The sequence below is a fragment of the Haemaphysalis longicornis genome, unplaced genomic scaffold (assembly GCF_048455015.1).
Source record: "Haemaphysalis longicornis isolate Haplotype H1 unplaced genomic scaffold, Haemaphysalis longicornis Haplotype H1 scaffold_15, whole genome shotgun sequence".
NCBI lineage: Eukaryota > Metazoa > Arthropoda > Arachnida > Ixodida > Ixodidae > Haemaphysalis > Haemaphysalis longicornis.
The window spans coordinates 11363165-11386011 of NW_027526257.1; the positions used below are offsets into that span (position 1 = coordinate 11363165).

Below are 22847 nucleotides of genomic sequence, written 5' to 3' on the forward strand. Positions count from 1 at the left end.
GTCGGCTGGTCGCTGCGCTGTGCAACGCCGGCAGAAGTCGCTGACGACGGCGTCAGTGGAGTCGACGCGTTAGCTGTTGGGGTTGCCTATTTGTCGCAGCAGCCGTTTGGAGCAGAGAGTTTTTGGCAATGCAAAGCATTGTTGCAAAGCATTCGCCGTTACAAAACCACGGTTGAGGAAATAGTAAGAAAATTTATTAGGGTCAAGTTGAGTTTAGCCAAGGAAAATTCTGAAAACACAGATCCCAGCGGCGAGATGATCAGTTTTTTGGGTTATTCCGGTGATTGAAACAAGGCAGATGGAACATTTCAAAAAGGTGATCCAAAGTATTTGCGGCACATTTTATATAGTCCATCGGTTTTGCGCCATCGGACAGCGGGCAGTGAAAAAAACCAATTTGTTACCATAGTATATGGTTCCCCCAGAACAAGTACGATAGTTTTTCAGATTTTCAAGGGTTTTTTGTGTATTTTTTATCACCAAGTATGTACAAACAGCCCCAGGAAATCAGGGGCATCATGTTGAAACATTTGCAGAGTTAGAGCCAGTACAAATCGCGTTCCGGAAGCACGTTTTTCAAGCCCCCCCCCCAAAAAAAAAAATTCGTTATTTATTTATTTATTTATTTTTCAGGCACGCAGCACGGTTTTCGCGAATGGGACGTTTCAGGCAAGGTTTACGAAAGACATTGTTGGACCAAGGTGGTCGAGACGAACAAAAAAAAATGTGGTCAGGTATGCAACAGCACAGGGGATTGAAACAGAGTGCAGGGGAGAAGAAGGTTGAGACGGAGGATCGTGGGGGTTTGTGAGTAACGCGAATTGGGGGAGGGGGGGAGACCCGACGGAAGGAAAGTGGAAGAGGAGGGAGAGAGACAGGGTGGTCAGTAAATGAGGGGCAAACAAAAAATGTGAAAAGGAAGAGTAGGAGAGAGAGAGAGAGAGAGGGAGAGAGTGAAAACAAATGATAAGGACGGAACAACAACTCAAGAAAACAAAAACAAAAAATCGCACACGCACACACACACACGAACGAAGAACGAACAAATCTGAGAGGTAAAAAAGAAAAACAAGCAGAAGAAACTCAAAGCAAAACGGTGGGCGAGGGAAAGATCTAGTGTGGAGGACACGAACCCCCTCCCCACCCCACCCAAACTCCCTCCTTTTCACCAGGGTGGCGCCATCAAGCACCTTTCGGAAGCACCAAAAGCATCCAGAGCAGCATTAGCGGCAAAGGTTATTTTAGGAAAAAATAAAATAAAAACAAAAATAAGAAGACTCTCCAATGCACGATTGATGAGGAAAACGGCCAGTCTACCCGTTTGAGCCGTGTTCTGGTCCGTAAAACCGGCGAGAGAAAAGTCTGCAGTGTTGATGCTGCGAGGGCAATGCCGGAGCGTTTGCTACCACAGTAGGAAGCAGCTTCGAAGCAGAGCACAGTGCAAGGAAGCGTGGGTGCAGGGACTACACCGGAGATTTCAGCAACAAAACACCCACAAGAAGCACCAAACTGCTGCAGTCAGCCTCTGGACTATACACTGCTCCAGTCTGCTTCTCAAAATTATCTTCTGCAACGCTTCTATTGCAACCTTCCACCTGCAGAGGCTGCATTGCCATTCCTTCGTTCGACGGCTTCGTTGCCGCCTTAGTGGATCGTCCGGCCTTTCAAGCGTGATCCCAATCCAAACCAAGCTGGCAAAGAAGACTGCTTTGCAAAGACACGTCAAGGTCAGCAACAATGCATGCTAATGCTACGTTGCTGCCTAAACTCGGAAAAAGGCGCCAGTGCTGTAGTTGGAAATGCTAATGCTAATACTATTGCTCATACTAAATGCTTAATGTTGATATTAACTTAATGTTAATGTTAACTTAATGTAACACTAAATGCTAATGCTAATACATGCTAATGTTAGGGAAAAAATGTTCTGTGATGAAAATTTCTTGTGTAATTTGCTTTTGTCAACTTTTTTAACTGCCTACTATTACTACAATATATTCGTCATTTAAAACTCTTTTTGCCTTTGTTAACATGTATTCCACACTGTTTTTGTCTGTGGAGGTGTCAGCAGCACTGTTCCAATTCCTCTTGCTTCAGGCGTCTGATTTGACTGCTTCCTAAGCTGTCTACCATGCTGCCCAAGAACTTCAATGCACCCTCAGAAAGCTGACACAAACTTCCGCAGTGCTACTCTTTTTCCAGCTACTGGTTTTACTTTTGAGTTGGCACTGCTACTGGGATTACTGTACACATGCTCCGGGGCAGAAAACTGGTGAAGAGATTTTTTATCCACCCAGGAGGCACAGACATTGTAAGAACCCCACATGGAACTCGCGTGGAGTTATCACACCGCTGTAGCAAACTGCACTGACAGCTTTGGCCGCCATTTTGAGGGACAACAAAGTTGTGGTGAGAGTTCCTCAATCCAATCAGCAGGCGAAGACGTTTTATAACCTGCTTCTAAAGGCTTCCCTTGCTGCTACTTCAAAGTGTTAAGGTTTGGGGAAAATTACTTTGGGACCCACAAAATGCTGTTATAAGTATTACCCCCTTCGCAAACTTCCAAGCAACGACTTCCACGCTACCTGATCACCGTCAAAGTCGATGATTCCACTCAGCCTAAAAAGTCACCTGTGGCTCCTTGCAAAAGCTTTGACGTAAACAGCCTGGAGCTATATAAAATAAAAAATGCTTCTCAAAGCAAAGCCCCAGGCTAGCAGCTGGTCTACAGCCACACACACACACTCAGGCACAAGGACCTTTGCGCAAAACTCGCCGAAAGTGAACTTGCGGCAAAGTGAGAGACGTACGCTACCCTTAACATGTTCCTTTGAGTGAGCTCGGCGTCGACAGAAACCGACCACTGCGTCTGGCGCAAAGCGAGAGTCACCCCTGACATGTGCAGGCCGTGTACTCAGTTCTAAGTTCAACCTCCCTGGGAAAAAAAAAGGATGCCTCAGAAGTTGGCGCTTAAACAAGGCCACTCGTGGCTTAGAACTTGCCTTCTAACGAAGCCCCTCACACATTCATCTCAACAAAACTAAAAGAAAAAAGAAAAGAAAAGCTCTTTTATGTGCTACCAGCTGTTTCAGTGCTAATCTGCTCTGGGAAACACTCCCAGAGCCAGAATTTCAGGCCTGGGGATGATTGAGCGAATAGGCACACCCAATTTCACGAACTGCTTACATTAGATGCCAGAACGGTCTGACAGAAAAGTGGTACGTAGTAGTATAAGCCACTGCTACGGTAACATGTAAAGCTGAAGGTGTCACGCAACGATTGTGAGCTGAAACACCGTTACTACCCTGACAAACATAAGCACAAACTACTGTGCTAATCTGAGGCTCGGAAAAAACACCTGTTTGCAGAGTTCTTCTGCAAGATGTGCAGTTGCAGAGTTACAACAGACATTACATAGACTGTGCTTTTCTTAATGCCTAGAGACAAAACTACCATTACAACTACTGCAATCAGCAAGATGTTCAATCCAAGCCATCAGACTGCAAGCTGCCTATAGCCGTATTTTTAGTGTGGCATACCCAGGTTTTGCCGTTCCCCGAAACTTAGAGCGCATTCTTAAAAATCCCTCGTCGTTTTCGCTGGCAGGCAAATGGCATGAGTGCAACCACCAGATAAACAGAAAATAACTATAAAAAAACATTTTATTGTGGCCACTAAAATATCTAAAAAAAACATAAGTAAACCCGGCCCGGCAACATGCCTCGAGGCACCGAATAATTATATAAATGCTTGAGTATTGACAACAGCAGCCGCTGTATACGCCTTTTCGGAACACAAACAACAAGGTCACGACGTTGCTGCCATAAAGTTAAAACGTAAGTTAAAACAAAAAAGCTCAGAAAAATGCAAACTCCCTGGCAATCTTTTAAAACACTTCACAACCCTCAAGCAGAAAGCAAGAAATAAAAAAAATGCTGCATAACTTCAACACAATGCAAGTACAAGCAAGCTGTATAAAATATTAAAACAACGCCTGCATTAGCATATTATTAAAGCGAGCTTAAAGGAGCCATGAAGAGAAAACACAAGTTTGGTTCATTCAAAAGATTGTCTCGTTAGAATCATACTGACACCACTTTTAACGTAAACTTCGCTCAAATAAGCTACATAATTAGGAAAAACGGGAATGGTCATGCGACCCACCAGCTCATTTCCCGCAACTGAACCTATGATGTCACATGGGCTAAGCTCTGCGATTGGCGGAGGCTGGCAGAAGCAGACGAAAATTAGGTAGAGCTTACAAACTAGACGAACGAGCGATTTGCGCTTAAATTTAGGGCACATTCTTTACAAAGCAATAAGAATGATGGGACACACAGTGGAAGTTACGAAAGCACATGTAAACATAGAAGTACTGATGCGTTCTGCTGTTCGTACTGCGCACAGCATGCTTGGTTAAGCCAGTTTAGCTGCACAGCACTACGGGGCTTGGGGTTGTCTCAGACGACACTGGTCGATTGACGCAAGCAACGGTGTCTTACGTGACCCCATTTGTCGAGCGAGCACTGTTTCGGGGAACGAATATTTTCTCCCAGAACAAAAACAAGCCAGGTTTAAATGCGGGCAAAAACAAACCAAACACTTGCCACGGTATGGTGGCGCCATCTAGGTTACGGAACGTAAAGAAACGCGGGAACAAACCAACACCGCTGTGCAGGGTGGAGACAACCTTTGAACGGTCCCGTGCCGCCGCAATTGGGCCAACGGGTTCAACGCGTTATTCTTTTCGTTTCCCACGAGACCTAGCAACGCGAAACAGACAATATGATGCAAACTTCTTCAGTAAACCGCGTTGCGGCGATAATTTTAGCGCGGTTTTGACACAATGACTTGCTTCGGCGGCGAGCGAGCAACCGAAAATGGCGGCGCCAGCGTATACGTGTCTCTACCCTGTACGGCGGATGCGTGAATGAAGGGACTCTAGGCTGCAGAGCGGTCGGTTCCTGTGATGTCACTTGGGACCACGAAAACGCACGATTGGGCGGGAAAATCAAAATTTTAACCTAAATTGTTTAATTTCTCAGTGAATAAAGCACCGTTTGAATCCGGACAAGCGCTGGGGGCACTACAAAACACGAAATCTTTCGAATAAACCAACTTGCATTTTCTCTTCATGGCTCCTTTAATAAGGCAGGAAACGCCAGAAATGTGAAAACAGAGGGCGACGTCTCGTACTCTTGCTTGTACTATGGTTTGTGACGTCACAAAAATGGTGAACTGCGAGAGGTCATTGCTGAAGCACCAGGCCTCCTGTAAACGCCACACTCTCGGGCTCGGTGTACCACTGCGGTTCTGCTCCAGCAGTGGTTTCGACCCCTCGCCATCAAATTAACGCCTCCAGAACGTGTGGCGGAGGAGAGGTGAGAAAGTTGTTTACACTTTTTTTTCAAAGTGACCTTTAGGGCGAACACTTCTGCGATGTAAACAGAAGCGAACCTGTATCAAGTGAGCGACAGAGGTCTTCGCTTTAAAAAAGAACGCTTTGAGTCTGTGCAATATCTTGCAAGCTCAATGCCACATTACCATCACATTGCACAAGTTTTGTCTCGCAACACGCAGACAACACATTTACACGTCAACAACCAGTAGAGAAGTATCCAACTTACAGCGGCAAAATAAAAACCGCAGTTCACCTGGGAGGAAGAAGCAATTTGCGATGGGAAGGGAGAGAGAGCGCGCGAGAGGATGGGGTCCTCACCTCATCCTGTGGCTGCCCGTCGTAGGTGACGCTGTCGAGGGAGTCGCGTGAGCCACCCCGTGAGCCTGACGTGCCCCCGCTGCCACTGTCGGGCTGTCGATTCAGAGCCTGCCGAGTTCACAACCGACAGACGCTTTTCGTCACACGAACAGAGAAGCTAGCGCAAGCTCCCTCTATTGTCTTTCTTTGAATCCTTGGTTGGCCACTTAGACATCCAAGAACGGAGGCTCAATTCGGGACCTGTTCCTGGATCTCTCAAAAGCTCATAATCGTACTGCCATGAACCACGAGTTCTGACCACTGTTTACTAATTGAGAAGCTTGACTCTTTGGGTGTTCTTCAAGCCGCGCTGCAAATCTTCATTCCACTACCTGTGCCTTTCGGGGTACCACAAGGGAGCACCTTGGGTCCTTTGCTTTTTGACGTGTCTCAAGAAAACTGCAACTCTGATCACATTTTGCATAAAACGTCATAGAGAAACAGTCAATACTGACAGGTGCCTCTTCAATCTACTACTTGCACCGTCCGGAGTACCACAGGGCGGTGCCACAGGGACCTTTGCTTTTTATATGCAAATGACGTAGTCAGCATCAGCAGACTTTCAGCAGGAAAATCACTTGAATAGCCAGTTGGTGAAGCAAATTCTACAGTTTTACAAGAACTAGACCACTGGACAACCCAAAATAATCTTAACATGAAGGCATGGCTGTTGCATCAACTCAACAAATTACGCTAAATTAGACCACTATTGGAGTATTGGACAATTTGACCGGTGGCATTGGAGTGATTATCAGAACCTTAGAGATGGCCTTGCAAAAGAACCTACCTCTCTTTAACGTACACGCAATCATGGTAACTGGGAAACCCATTTGGTGAACTTTTTTTTACAAAATTACCTTACTAAAGGTGCTAATTTGCTTTAATTGTTGAATTTGAACCTTATTGTGCTCAAAAGCAACTACTTGATGTTGAACAAATATTTACACCATATAAAAAGTCAAATCAACGCAGTACAGTTTGTTTGTGAACACTGCATAGGAAACCACGTGCCTGTTGCTAATAAAATGCAACCCCCCCTCCCTCCAGCCCTCCAAAATAAAGCAAAGAGTCACAAACGTCTCATCATTCTTTATTTGCATAGGGTGATCAACCTTCGACAATTTCAATAGGGAAGCAAGGCAACTGTGCCGTAAATCTAAAATCGGGCAATGACAGAGTGGCCAACAAACACTCATATTGTTTGCCTCAGAGATGTCCCCATCAGCAATAGAAGAACTGCTCAATTCGGTGTCATCGCGGTGTTTTTCACTTTCAAACTCCGAACGCACTCATACTCACTGATATCAACTTCATTAGAAGAATTTTACAAAGATGTTAAGCATATTTCTATGGGTTGACGCACTAGCTACACACGTCGCCGCCACCAAAAGCCACGTTTTCACTCAAAAACCGTTCTCGTCCTGAAGGAGGAACTGAAGTCGTTTAATAAGCACTTCCATGCACTGGGCAACATGCAATTTCAGCCATAAATGAGCGCTTGTCGTCCTGAGCATTCACGAGGAGAACCTATTCCGGTAGAATAAATTTTGCCCGTTGGAAACAGATTCGGGGTTTGGCCGAGTGCCATGTTCTGCTCACAGGAAACACTTGTGGGCTGTGGGGACAAACTGTTGCAATCACCTTAGTGTTTCGCAAGAAATACAAATCTAGTTTATAGCACGCTGCTTTCCTCAAGGACAAAATACTTTCCCTTGATTACAAAACCGAAAAAAGACATGCATTTTTAAAATTTCCATCCTAGAAAAAGTTTCTACATGCTGTAGAAAATACACCTTCACTGGTAAATCCTGTGTTTGTTGATCAGCAGCAAAAAAAAGATAAAAAAAAAAATAAATGCATAGAACTGCTAGCCTTCATAGGCATTCGCAGAGAACGGGACTTCTGTCACTGCCAATCATCGAATGGTGGAAAAAAGGGAGTTAGTGAGTGTTTATGCCTCTGTAGACATCTCTTTCTGCTATTCTATGCAGAAAATTTTTTCCAGACACCTCTCGATGCAAACACCGGTGCTTGCCATGCTAGTTACTCCTGTTGAGCATCCACAACTGGTTCGGGTTTTCTGTTTAGCCGATGTGCTCAAGTCCTTGCTGTTTATTGTGACAATTTTTTATATTGCATAAATAAAAAAAAAAACGACTAGCTAGGAGACACTTGGCCCTTCTCTAAGTGAGTTCTTCTCACGAAAACTCTGCAGTGCTTCCTATTACTTTTATTGTTACGCCAGCATTTCTTGAGCCCTTAACCCTTATTACATTCTCCAGTTTACTTTCTGTATATTACCACGAGACAACTGCTTTGTCTCTATAACACACTGAATTTCTTTTCTTTTCTTTTCTCGGTTACGTACGGCTCAATGTGTTGCCCTTTATGCCAAAGCGGAAATCTCAGCAGCAGCTTTTTTTTTGCAGTCCTGTGTACTTCGTATGTGATACGAATGAATTTCCCCATTCATTGCTTCCAGCATGCGAAACATTGGTTAAAAGCAAATAAATGGTTTGCATAACATCACTACAAGTTACCACCGTTTATAAAGATTTCATGCAAGTTCCAAAACAAGGCGTTCCCCTTTCAGTTTTAATAAGTTTTAACTTCACACGATGTTGGGAGGTACGCGCAAAAAAGCCATAACAAGGCTTGGCTGGGCCCGTACCCCTTGCTTTGCTTGCAAACAGTGGAAACATTACACAGGGTACAATATTGACATCGCCATCCAGCCACTGTACGATGTGTTCCTGCTTGCCTCAAGCTCCCAGGATGACAGTGTGGCTGGCACAACCCGCCCTTCTCACCGTAGTGGTTTCAAGGTATGTAAAACAAAAGCCCCTATTCGGCACAGCCAAAAATGTGCCATCCCTTCCTAAGGAAAATTTAGAGAAGCACAAAAGCTAAAAAGTGCACCCAACCTTCACTCAAAGTGCATCCAATCGATCATCAAACTTTCAAGGACGCAAATTCCAAACGGACGAACCCACACGACGATGTTTGGCGCACCAAGTAAATGCATCTACGAATGGTCTAAATGTATACCGATACGTGGTTTACGAGATGCAGCTATACTGTTGTACATATTCTTCATGATCGGCGCTTCTATTTCCTTATCTAGAAGCGTTCCTTTTCCACAATTTCCAAGTAACCATCTGACACAATGCGAGCCCGGTTCTATGCACACTCCATGTTGTGGTCAGAGGTGCAATAGGAGTTTTTCGGTCGGCCAACTGATCTGTGGGGACATGGAGTAGTTTTTTGACAGACGACATCAGTACAACTAGGAAAGCGCCTTATAAATCGGTTTGGGCCAGTAAAAAAAAATAGAGCCGTTCCACTATCGTGAAAGCTGTCGGAAGTGCAGAGCAGTGATTCGCCATAATAGGCTGCAGCACCATTATCCCCTCACTGCTACCACCCCATGCTATTCAAATTCCCCGCCTTCGCAGTGCTCGCGCGCCCCGTGCCTGAAACTGCGCCAGCGGGAGTTCTGTTCTTTTTGTGCTTGCTTTTCCTCTCGCACGTGCCGGCATTGCACTGCCACATTTTGCGTTTGCTATCGTAAAAACCAACCCAACGAGCATCCCTAACCAAATAAACGAGAACGCTACCGGATAATTAAATTTGTTTTGCCTTAAATGTACCAGCAGTTTTCTTTGCGCTAAACAAAGGGGAGATGTATGACAAGCGCCAGTGGTTCACGAGCTTCAAACGCTTATGAATATATAATCCGCTTGGCTTTCGAAGCCTCTGGTTTACGCCGCGACGACACCCGCTACGACGGAACGACGTATGGCTCTACCTGGGTCCAGCGAGCGAGCTACAACGACAAGGCTAGCCCCTAAAGTGCTCTGCACTTAAAAAAAACAAAGAACACAGCTTCACTAGAGGCTCTGACAAGCAACAGCACTCTTCCGAAGCTAGCTCAGTTCCCTTCCCAAGGCCATAAATGATCAACACATGCTATGTACATTACAATTATTCCCACTTCGACATTGTACAAGAGGTCCCCTTACAGTCTCTGACTATGCGACCTCTTTCTGTATATCTTGCACATGTTATCTGTATTTCGCACTAATAAACCTTTTCTGTTTTCTTATTTCTGAAGGTGTCGAAGGGAGAAGAAGAGGGAAGGGAGCCGCACGCACCTCCATGCGTGCCCTGAGGGCGCAGTCTTCGAGCGTCTCGGCTGCTTCGTACTTGCCCTGCCTTCGGAAGAGGGCCCCCAGGTTCCTCAGGGTCATCGCCACTGTCGGGCTGAGAGGGGAAGGGAGAGGAGGAGGAGGCACGTCTCAGTCAGCCACAAGGCAAGGAGGTCTTTGTGCAAGCTGAAGAAAGCAGCACAACTGAAGGAAGATCACACTAGACATCAAACTGAAAGAAGTAACCAGAGTTACAGAGCGCACACGACGCATTCTTATGGGGGTTGCTACTTTGTGGCCCACGTACTTAAAAACCCTCATGCACCAATACGAAAAGTTTCACAAATACATATCAACATTCAGAACAGCCTTGCTTGGCAATTTTAGAGACATGTCACTTCTGTGCTGAAATAATAAACCTCTTGCTTGCTATACAGCTAGTGCATTCCAGTGAAAACTGGATAAACCAAAATGCATTTCTTGCTTATTTTTTAAACTCAGTTAACAAGTGATACATTTCTAAAAGAAGCAAACTGGGGCATTCTGAACGTCGATATGTATTTGTAGAAACTTTCGTTTCGGTACCCGATGCTTTTTAAGCCTGTGGGTCATGAATTAGCAAGTCCTCCATAGAGAAAGATTAACGGTTTTCTTTTTCTTCGTGGAACAGTGCGAAATGGACGAGGTCGAACGAGAGAAGATGAGACAGGTGCTGACAAGCAGATGCAGACAAAAGCCAGCTTCATATAAATATTTGCTCAGCTCGTACGGCAGAGAGATTTTGCTGCACGTGAAGCACTGCTGCCCCTTAACTGGGAAATTAACGATGTTTAGATTACAAATTAACCGCTCCCTCCACCACACTAGGATGTGCTTAAGGGAGCAGCCAAAATGGGATAGCACATTTACCGACTCCACGCTGCTCTGTAAGACAGTATCAGGGAATCAGACATAGTGGAGACAAGCTAGACACCTCACTCTCTAATAAACTGTACTACGTTCGTGCTTTGTGCCATAAAAGTAACCAGAATCGGATGACTGGAGCTGGGCTGAATCCTCAGTGCCTATCTGAGGAAACAGTGGGTGTGATCTTAAGCCGCAACCGCTCAGATTCAAGATGCTATTCAAGTACAAGGGCCACTCAGAGGGGGCGGAATGATGTACTTCTTTGTCACTGCTTTTGGCCCTGTTTAATGGTGACTTCATGCGTGGCTTTCACACTGTTTGATAAATTTGCCGTTGCTGTTAAGTTTTACAAGTAAGGAGTTGAAACTGTAGGCCTACAAAACTGCTACAATTGGCACTGGTTTTGCCAGCACCAGCCCATTCTAAGGTTTAGCCACAAGGCGTTGCAAGGAGAGTGAAAAAAAAGTTTTAGTACTACTACAACTTATTTGATTGATACTGGCATTAAACACGCCATGAGAATTATTCTGACGAGGCCGTTTTCCTTAAAAACAATGGTTGTACGCTGTATACATGACCCCTTTAATGACACAAAGGCACAACGAGGAAACTGCAGCAGCAGTTACAATCTAACGACGGCCATGGTGGCCCCAAATGCAACCAAAGAATTAAGCTGCCACCTATTGACCCACTGAATTACCCTAACGCGTCTCGTCGTGATCAAGGAACAGGGAAAGAGTAATCCCGTCACCCGCAAACCATTAATTGTTGCGTTGCACGGGACCACTGCTCGTAGGGAGATCAGCTCGAATGGATGCACAGCAGTGCTGCATTGCTGAGCTCCAAGCAATGTTTGTGAAACGTAGCGCCCTTCCCTGCAGTTCCGGCAAGGCTGTCCAAGCAAGAATCACACCTGATGTACTGAAGTACATTGAGTTAGGGCCAGAACCGTGGAGCTTTTGCTCCTGATATAAGTACCGCAATGCTGTTGTGTTGCATGTAGGCACTGAGGATCTCCACTGCTGCAGGTACCTCAGTGGCTAAAAGTAGTCCAATGGGCCTGATGGGTGTTGTGCACGATAGCTGAAGGTGGTTGCTAGCAGGTTGCGTGTGCTTCCCCCACTAATGACTCCTCTTTTGAGCTATCCTCGTGTCACGCCAAACAGCACGTGCAAGAAATGACAAATGCGACAGCATTCTCATTCATTTGAAAATTTTAAATTTTGAAGGTTTTATACGCCGATGCTACACCTGTGCTCGAATCATGCCGTAGCACAAGGTTCCAGACCGATTTAGACCGATTCAGTTTTCGTTCAGCTTTTGAACAAAGAGCGCACCGACGCAGACGACAGAACGGGAAAAAGACAGTACAAACGCTTGTACTGTCTTTTTTCCGTTCTGTTGTCCGCGTCCTCGCGCTGTTTTGTTCAGACGATGTTTAGCCAACTAGCCCAAAGCCAAGCCTTAATTTCATTCATTTCGTTCAGCCCCTAGCCACAATTTCAGTCTCACCCTGGACAGGTTGTTACGCAAGATGGGACACTAATATTCAGCTAACCAGAAATAACTGGCATGGAACACAACAACTGCCACAAGACAAACATGAGGCGAAAAAAGAAGAAAGAAGACACTGCTGCAAGCTGATTCACAACGCAGAAACATGTGCAAAGGAAACAATTCCACACCTACATGCTAATGGCAAAACAATAGGCAGAGGAGGTCCCATTCCATGCTCGGAGACCGGTACAATGTCAGATATCACTGGTAAGCTAAGCAACCCATCATCATCCCCTGGGTCATCCCATCAGATAATTCAAGACACTGCATGACCTCCGACCTTTCTAATGCAGCATCACCCCAATCCTTGGCCTTGTTGTGAAACCTGTCTTCGATATTTCTCAGGTCGACCAACAAAACATGCAGTCTGCAGGGGGCATTCCATCACCGACGTTCGACAACCCGGCGTGTGCACAATGGTGAACTACGCTGCCTCTGGACAATACCCTTTTCAGCGACCTCCGGGAACCTCAAGACCAACCCGCTAGTGGAGGCACTCACAAAAGCATCGCTTGGCGTCTCGCACGGCAAGCTTCGGCGGCATGCCTCGCATAACTGTCACGCCCTTTTGTGGCGTGTCTGACGACGCTAAAGATATCGTCTTCAATCTTCATTGAGACACCCGACAAAGATTACGAGAGGGGAACGCAAGACGCCTTCCCGGCACTTCAACATCCAAAGGACAAATGGCGCTCTGACCCCACACGGATTGCCTCAGCGGACGCAACCTAACGCTCACCTGCGCAAGAGAGAAGTGTGTCTCTCGGTGTGTGTGCGCGTGTGGACGTCACTCTCAGCGCCAGGAATTTCGTGATTGCTGCGTCCTGATGTCAGCCAAGACAAAGGGTGAAAGGGGACGGAACCAACGTGCCTATTTAATCTCTCGTGCGCAGGAGTGCGCTGCCTGTTCTCCGAGATCGAGGCGTAAATACTACTCGCACATAAAGTTTTCTTCTCTGTCAACTTCGTCATCATGACTTCCCCGGCAGCGTATTTCCAAACGCTTCGCTGCACAGAGCACCCACGTGACATGTCTGTTCGCGCGATGGAGAACCGTACTTCAACGTGGTTATTGGCTGCACCCCAAGCCTAAAGCGACCTAAAACATACCAAATCACCATTATTAACAAAAACAACCCGTAGATTTAAGTTTAGAAGAAAAAAATTAAATGTCCAAATAAAATAGGCAATAAAGAAAAGACAAGCATTTCCCAAGTGAGAGGGAAGATGGCAAAGTGCGAATGCCCGAGCTTGCCCGAAGTTACCCGATTAGATCCGGAGGGGCGCTATGTTAAAGTCTTTGGCATTCGCACGTTACGTACCTCTCACTTGGGAAATGCTTGGGAATTTTTTGGCCCGAGTACGAGCGAAGTATGAGCGAAGTAAGTAAGTAGCTAGAGTATAGCGAAGGCGTTGGTCGACGGCGCGAGTTAGAGTTTGCTAGAGTAGGAGCGAAGGCGTTGGTTGACGGCGTGGTTGATGGCGCGAGTTGATGGCGAGCTCGGAGTTCGGCGTTCGCGGCCCGCTTCGCTCGCTTGCGTTCGGCGTCGCGAGCCCTCCTCGACGCGGCCTTGTCTTCGGTAGACGACGACGTTCCCGCGGCGACGACACCTCCAACGACGGGTGGAATGCTCGCTTCGGATCGTATTTCACTCGTTGTTTGAGGTTCCGTTGCTTGCGGAGTTGACTGCGAAGCCCGCGAAGGATCCATCTAGAACGACGAAGCGCTACGGAAACTCGACTGCTTTACGGAACCGGACGTTAGCGGCGCTCCGTCGCGCGAGCGCCCTCGAGCGTCGGAATGCGGAGACGACGAGCGAGCGCCCTCACGCGGACGGAACGCGAAGCGAACCGGCGCAGCGGCGCGCCGCCCGCAGCTACGCCGAGCAGGAGACCGTTGCTACGCCGAGACCGTTGCTACGCACGCTCTCTCTCCTCCTCCGCGACGTTGCTAGGGGAGAGGAGAGCGCGGACGGCGGACGAGTGATTCAGGGAGCGGCGCGCCGCCCGCAGCTACGCCGAGCAGGAGACCGTTGCTACGCCGAGACCGTTGCTACGCACGCTCTCTCTCCTCCTCCGCGCCGTTGCTAGGGGAGAGGGGGAGCGCGGACGGCGGACGAGTGATTCAGGGTCGCTTATAAAGTGCATTCGCACTTAAAAAGAAACAGATCGACCTGCTGGGACTCGAACCCAAGCCGCCAGCGCCAATACTCAGTGCTCTAGGTCAAGGCAAAAGAGCCAGAACGGCGGGTTCCCTTTAGCAGGCGCTCAAAAGAATAGCGCGCGCAGTGACATCACACGTGTCACGTGGGTGCTCTGTGCGGCGAAGCGTTTGGAATCACGCGCCCCGGCACGACACCAACCGCGGTCCACTACGACCCCACTACCCCGGTTTGCAACAGCCTTCCCCCTTCCTTATTCAGCGGGTCAGTGCCCCTAGAGCTGCACTCTGACTGCACCAGCTTCTCTTCACTATCCTCACCAGCCACGCCATTACTTGTAAAGACTTTCAGTTAATCAGGACAATGTTAACTCATACCCTTCCTGAACAAAGTGTCTTTTCATGCAATTTGTCTTTTTCATGCAACCAAATGATAGTCAATTTAATAGAAACGCACGAGGGTGCTGACGTGATAAAATTTGACAATTGCACGTGGTAGAACCCTAGACGGAGGGAACCTAAAAGGGGTCACACTTAAGCTCAACTCTTAGCGACCTCCTCTCCTAAACTGCGAGGAGAGCCGTGCTGTAGAAAGGTGATAGGTGGCGAGGGTAATGACAAAGAAGAAAGGCTGAAAGAGTGGAAAGTGCGATCTGTACGTGGGCCCTTAACCAGTGTTGCTAACAGATAAATTTTACAAAGAAAAAAAAAAGAAACTGTAACGGCAATGGCATTTTCTGTTGCAGTTGCTGTGTAAAAAGTAACAGTGTTACAACTACCAGTTCATCTAACATAAAAGTAAGTATTTAAAGTTACAAGTTACTGAAAACACTAACTAGTTACAAATAATGCATTACTAGCAAATAGTTATTGCCCAAGACTGCTTGCTATGCTTTGACTACAACGTTCTCTTGACTATGGCAAAGTTTCGTGCAACGACAATTGCATTTCCACGAATACAAATGTTTCAAACCTTCAAACTCAATTTTCTTGTTTTTGAATATTCGGTACTTTTCATGTTTCACAGAAAGTATATTGAAATGACCTAGAGAAACGAAATTTGGCCCACAAATATGCGAAGATGTGCTGAATGCAATTATCTATTTGAAAGGGTGATATCTCACAAAAGGAATCAGGAAACCACCAGGGTATTGTTCTAGCGTGTAGCAAAAAATTACCCAGGCTAACTTTTTCTGCATGTTTCCAGTACTTGCACGCAGTTTTTATTGACATATCAAAACTCTACAATATTTAATGAGCCGGATAAGCTACAGCAAGATGCCTTTTGTGACCATTTGCTACATGTAATTGAATCCACAAAAATCACAATTTCCCGTTGTGTCTGACATCTTAAGAACTATTACAGCCGCGCAAAAACTGTTGCCATATTTGAAATCTGCATGAAACAATCTATCACTGTCTGCAATATCAACCCTTTAGTGCAAATATAAGAAAAAAATTTGGCTGCAATCTACGCTCTGAACGACACCCAACGATTGACTTGAATTCACACTCGTGGCTCCACAAACAGTAAAACCAGACAATCTGCCAGCCGGTAACTGGGATTCGCGGGGGCGACAGCCCCAACGCAGTGGCGTCGGCAGAACGAAAATGGAAAGGAGCGTCTTCCGAAGGGTAAAGAGGAGAGCGGCTCGCACGACTTTGACTTCACCTCTCTCCCTGCCTCCCCCTCAGTCTTGTTTGATGCGTCGCCTCCAAAAATCGCCCTCCGCCTCCCCAGACGCTGAATCCAAACCACCGCCTGTCTCCCCGTCTCCACGTTTGGGCATAACTTAGTCTGCAAGACGACGGACCCTCGCACTGCACTTCTCCATTCGGGGCAAGGTGCGATCCCTGGCCCTGTCAGTAGTTTGTTTGGGTAGCCAGTAGCCAGTAGTAGCCTGGGATGCTGGTTTTTGTCAACAGTAGTAGCCTCTGAGTTTCCTGCCGACGCGGACACGAAAATTTCCTGGGCTCCTGGGCTCGTTAGACGTAGACTGCTCCACAGTAAAAGTTGTTAGATGCAAGGCATCTCTTACATTCGGCCTGTCCCGCGTTGACCGGCGTAGTCCGCACTCCTCATTACGCATGCGCACACTCTCCTCCGCTCTTCTCTCCGACAGCTGTGCGTTATGCGCTCTCTCCGGCTCATTATCATAACAACAGCTGGCGCGCTTCGCACGTTCGCATGTGCCCCGGCGCGCTTGTGCGCGCATGTGTGCGCATGTGCAACTTTCTTCCGCTGTCTTCTCTCCTTCAAGCGCGCATATAAAGCGGTGAGCGCTCGGCGCCCGTTCTGTTAAGCGCGCGCTTTCGCTTGACACAGTTGCTCGACTCCGCTTGACTTTGCTCGTGCTTCGCTTGACGACGACGACTCCGTTGAATCTTCCGATGAAGACGGTCTTTACATATTTTGAACTCTACGTGTGATTGAGCATCATTTAGGGTTCACTACACTTCAACCACATTTGGGTAACCAACATAACGGAAACGCGAATTGAACCCCGTGAGATGCCTTGCATCACCCCAGGGTTCCACTCGTGGGAAGGTGGCGGAATTTTTTTACATGTGTCTCCCCTTAAAAAATGTCTTTCTCTCATGTGTGACCCTCCTTGCCATGCAGCCTCAGAGTACAAAATTAAAGCCGTTCCACTCAATGTGAAAGCTGTCAGAAGTGCAGAGCAGTGATTTGCCATAATGGGCTGTAGCGCCGTTATCCGCTCACTGCTACCACCCAATGCAATTCAAATTTTCCGCATTCACTGTTCTCATGACCTCCCCCTCCCCTGCCTGAAACTGCGGCAGTGGGAGTTCTGTTCTTTTTGTGCTTGCTTTTCCTCCCACACGTACCGGCGTTGCACTGCAACTTTTTTTCGTTTACTATTGTAAAAACCAACCCAACGATCGTTCCTAACGAAACGAATGCGGGTGCTGCCAGTCAATTAGGTATATTTTGCCTCAAATGTACCTGCAGTTTTCTTTGCGCTAGACAATGGGGAGATGCATGCCAAGCGCCAGCGGTTCACAAGTTTTGAACGCTTATGACTGTGTAAACCGCTTGGCTTTCGACGCCTCTGGATGACAGCGCGATGACGACAAGGTGCGCTCCTTAAGTACCCTGCACTTAAAAAAACAAAGGCAGCGCAGCAACTCCCCTCCCCCCTTAGCTCACCTGTCGACCTTGGCGGCCTTGTGCCAGCCCCCGTACTCGCCGTAGGGGGCGTTGTCGCGGCTGCTGCTCTTGTTCTCCTCGCGCTCCTCGGCCAGCTGCCAGATGGGCTTGTTGTCGCCCGTGACGGAGCCGAACTCGCGCTTGTGGGCCCATGTGAGCACCTGCTTGTAGAGCAGCTCGGCCTCCTTGTACTTGCCCTGCTTGAGGTAGGCCAAGGCCAGGTTGTTCTTGGTCTTGGCCACGTTCGGGTCGTCGGGCCCCAGTGTGCGCTCGTAGATGTCCAGCGCCCGCTGGTAGTGCCGCTCAACCTGCCAGTGGGACGGGGGGAGGCAGGGACAGGGAGGGCGAGACTGTGTTTCTGAAGGGGCCCTTAAAGGCGCAACAAAATTTCGCTTTCCCCCTTTCAGCCCTGGTTCTTTTTATGTCAAGCAAAACAATATTTCCCATGTGTTTTCCTAAAGTTTAGGGTCCCATCAGCCCTAAAAACAAGAATTACAGCTCGAAGTGCAAGTAATAACAAATTTATTAATGAGTCATTTAATTAGGACACCTGGCAATGAAAAACCTTGTGTTGAGCAGAGACATCACTTTTCATATTGTCCACAACTTCTTGACTACACGAACCTACAAGCAAAAAATGAACTTTGTAGAGCACGTCTTTGTAGATGTACAACCTTGGGAATGAAAGACAGACCGCCATTTTCTTTCAGCCTCAATGTCGTAATTTCGTCTTCACCAGAGCTTCTTCTACTTTGTAGCGTGCAGCTCCCCTAAACTGAAGCAACAGCGATATCAATCGCAATAGGCATCATTTAAGAACAATTCCCTAAGGAACCGGCAGTTTTGGTTTCGCTCTCTATGTGCCACAGGAACTTTAATGTGATGGCATCAATTGACACCACCAGGGATGAAAGGGTTAACTGAAAAATTGTACGTTTTGTAGCTCTCTCGGCTTTTGTTCAACGAGAAACTATGCGTTGTTTGCTGAGAAAGCGCTCCGATCAGAATGGCGAATGCCACGTGGCTAGGCAGACAAATCACTGAGGAATGCAATGTTGGAGGAACTTTCTTAATTCAGCTATAAATGGTCATTTTACAACACACTGAACTTCACACCTCCCCCGTTCTGCCAGAAATGGCTCACAGGTGGTTTCAATTGACACAATAATAATTTTACAAAGCCACCACTTGAAAATTTGTTTCTAACATTGTACGACAAAATGCCAGTGCACATTCAGGTATCAGAGGCAAAAGAAATTACAGTCGTACCAACTCCGGGTGCAGAGACGTCCGTCAGCGAAACGCTAGCTTCGCGTTGCAAGAGGAGTGCCTTTTACTACCGAATTATGCATGAACTGAGCTGTAGAGTGCACTTTAAAATGCCATTATAATAAAATACGGCGCCTTCTAATGAGAAAACTTGCAGACTGATATAAATATGGCCTTGGATGCCGAAAATTCAATTTCTCATAAACCGTTTTTTTTTACTGTTTTTCGGCCCCAAACACCCATGTGCCCTCTTAACAGCTGAAGTCCTTTAAAGAGAAATTATTTCATCGCAGCAGCTGACTTAAAACGTGTTTACAAATGGCAGGTTGCCCAAAACATTGGCGGAGGTTGTCCACTATCGCGCTGCAACATTCATCCTCTCCAACTATCATCGTTGCTTCACAAGTGTGAGACACTTTACTGTTACCATCTCTCCAGAACAATCCCCGGGCACTCTCGGTGGCAGCACACAAAAGCAGGTAACATTATCACCCTCACTAAACATGACTCACTCATCAAAGAGTTACAATTATTCTTCAATTTATAAATAATTTTTCAATGTTTGCGCCATTTTCGATCATCTAATGGAATGTAAGAATTTCACGACTATTAACCCCTTTAAGTGTGCCCTTATTGCGCAACTATGCCTTTTGACTAGAATGTGTTTGTGTTAGCATTTCCGTGACCATTGCTGTTTTTATGTTACCGCCGTATTTTTGCGCGTATAAGACACCCCTGCATTAACCCGCACTCCCAGTTTCCGTTGACGAATAAAAATACAGTGTAGACCGCTTATAACGTATGTCGCAGGGGGCAGAAAAATCCCCACTATAAGCGGTACCGCACTACAACCAAAACATGCGCGATTCCAACCACATCTCAACCTACCTCTCAAGTCATCCTTTATTTATCATCACTCATACGCACGGCACTTAAAAGCAATGACTTGGGGCGGTATTCCCGTGTTTTGTCCCTTTTGTGTACCTTTCAAAAGTGTCCCTTTTGAGCAAGCCCTGATTGGCTAAAAGCAAACAATCGGATGTGACGTAACGCAAGCGCGGCGGACCTGCTGCGTTTGACCACGGCTTCGAACAGGCGATTTGAATTTCAGATGGTTTTTGGAAGCAGTCACGAATGCACCGATTATCGCCTTGTTGTTGGCTCGTCGGTGGAACAAGTGTTCGAGAAGCAATGTAGACGCGTACGATATGCCCCGATTAGCATACCGCCAGCATTTTCGCCTCTCAAAGAGGACCGTGCGGTGGCTGTGCGACGAGCTCCAGGACGAACTTGGTCGGCCGACCTGGAGGCTCAATGTCGAGGAGCAAGTGTTATGCGCCCTTCGTTTCTTCGCTACCGGTGGCTTTCAGTCAGCGGCCGGTAACGAATAAATGATATCGCAGTCGCAGCCCTCCGTGAGCTGTGCATAATACGCCGACACCACACAGTGAAATAATGGATCGTCTGGGAGCTAGCTAACGGTCAGCAGGTGCAATTGAATAAACGATCGTCTGCGAGCTTGATAGCTGTCGAGCAGACGACCAAAATTACACAAGCACTCCGCATGATATTTATACCCTTTTATTGGTTTCTTTGCGCATACACATACCAGCTTAATGTTCGTAGCATTCTCGGGCACCAGCTACGTTGTTAAGAAACGACAATCCCCCTCTTACACATTTTTTTCACTCGTAGAGCACCACAAAAATGTCAAAGACGCAAAGCACCATTCCAGGTTTCAAGTTTCGAGTTTATTTGAGACATGTAAATTACATGGCTGAAGAGGAGGGAATAAAAGCCGCAGATTAGCGGCTTGACAACGCTCCCTTCCCCTGAGCTACATCGGCAACAAGGGTAGCGAACAGCAGGTAGCAAGAACCAAAACAGCAATGCAGCTTTTGGTGTAATCAAATACAGTTGAATACTGATACATAGCTCGTGTACCATTAAAAATATTCTTACATGAGAATTGAACAGAATATATCCAACACAAGTGGTATCAAAGACATGGCAAAGAGAATGACAGAGGCAGGGTTAACACGAAGACATGTGAACTACTAAACGATAGGCAACCAAAGTAATACATACACTGAAAGCATGTTATAAAAAGAAAGTTTTTATCTGTTGGTAAGACGGCAAACGATCACAAGAAGGTCCTTGGAAAAGCCCACGTCGGCATGCCACAAGTGCGTCGATGCCAAAATACGTAACTGGACGGTTATCTTGATGCACGGGCATTGTCACCGACCTCAAAACGGAGTCCAACCACGAAAAACTGAGTAGCCGCAGCACTGTTTACACTTCCCTGTCATAAGAAAACAGCTGTATGCAGCTGCCGTCTTTGGACGTTTCTCCCCTTGCGGTGAAAACTATCAACGTCATAACAAAAAAAAATTAACGCGTTTAGTTTTTCAAAATACGTTCAAATAAACACATAAAAGACACTCTGATACGGTTTTAGTTATTTAAAATGCGTTTTTAAGGACAGGTACGGTATTTGAATCAAAGGCCCGCTGCCTAACCGGAAGTACGTCACGATGAAAGGGAGGCAAAAGAAACGTTTTCAAAAGGGACAGTTACGAGAATACCGCGCCTGGTCTTGATATCGTTTTTTTTCCACATCAGCTCAGGGTCTTGCGCATTGCAAGCGCAGTCTTACAAACACTAAGCATGGCTTTAACTTCTGTTTGTTTGTGTTTTGGAAGATCGTGGCTGCGTTTTCAGCGTCTATGAACAGATGCCGCGGAACGTGATAAGAATGCCAGCGGGATTTTTTTTTTACCCCACTATGTGTTCACGATGCCGAAGGCGGCTGCTTATCAGCGCAGCGTACTGGTGGTGGAAATCGTCGGCTTCGCCCGACTCGCTTGTTCGGAATGGGAAAGAGCGGTGGCTTATCTGCACAACGTTCTAAATCATGAACCGCATGGAGCGATTTCTTCTCGCGAAAACATGCTGTGCACGCCGAAGGCGCGGTGATGCCGGCCCTGTTACAACTGGCGTGGTGTGCGGCGCGGTAAGAGGCGGCAACGTGGCGTCGGCCCTGACCTTGAAGTGGTGCAGGCAGCTCCAGCGACCGCTTCTAACTGCTCGCTGAAATGCCGCATGATGCGCAAGCGAGGATGCTCGCGCAAGAAAAGAGCTGATAATATGGGCGAAAATCGGAATATAAACTGCCATCCACATTGCTTGTGACAGCGCCCATAAAAAAACACCGCGGTAGTAGGCCTTAACATCTCTGGCGCGGCCAGCCGTAGCGTTTCGGATCTCCCGCCATTAGGTGCGCGTCTCCCAATTGGTGCAAGTCGTGAGGCTCCTCCCACTACCCGCCGCGGTGGCTCAGTGGCTAAGGCGTTGCGCTGCTGAGCACGAGGTTGCGGGTTCGATTCCCTGCCGCGGCGGCCGCTTTTCTGATGGAGGCGAAAAGCGAAAACGCCCGTGTGTACGAGATTTCGGCGCACGATAAAGATCCCCAGGTGGTGAAAATTAATCCGGAGCCCTCTACTACGGCGCGCCTCATCGCCTGCGTTGCGTCGGTGCGTTAAACCCCACAACCCTCCTCCCACTGCCACGCGAAGAAGCCACCGCGAGCGCAAAATCGTCGACATGAGCGTGAAAAAAACGCACGCGCAACGCCGACGTGCACGAATCGTGTGCGAAGACGGGCCATGCGGTTCACGCTTAAAGGAGCCATGAAGACAAAATACAAGTTGGGTTTATTAGAAAGAGTCCCGATAACAATGGTACCAATATCATCGTAATTTTCGGACAAATAACGGAGATATGAAAGAAAACGTGTGAAGCAGTCGCGACCCCCTAGCCAATTTCCCGCAACTTTTTTATGATGTCACGGAACCTTGTTTGTGCGATTGGCGGCCG

At 47.2% G+C, this 22847-nt stretch overlaps 1 protein-coding gene across 3 annotated transcripts in view; it reads right to left on the reverse strand.

The window, feature by feature from the left end:
• LOC144165799 (kinesin light chain-like) overlaps positions 1-22847 on the reverse strand; it is a 48532-nt gene that overhangs the window by 6036 nt on the left and 19649 nt on the right. Inside the window, exons 5-7 of one of the 3 annotated variants that reach the window (XM_077695577.1) lie at positions 17700-18007; positions 9910-10018; positions 5717-5824 (exon numbers count right to left, since the gene is read on the reverse strand). In XM_077695577.1, the coding sequence (XP_077551703.1) occupies positions 5717-5824; positions 9910-10018; positions 17700-18007 (525 nt within the window). The remainder of the gene's footprint in view (positions 1-5716; positions 5825-9909; positions 10019-17699; positions 18008-22847) is intronic. The other 2 variants (XM_077695578.1, XM_077695579.1) reach the window with 2 other exon arrangements.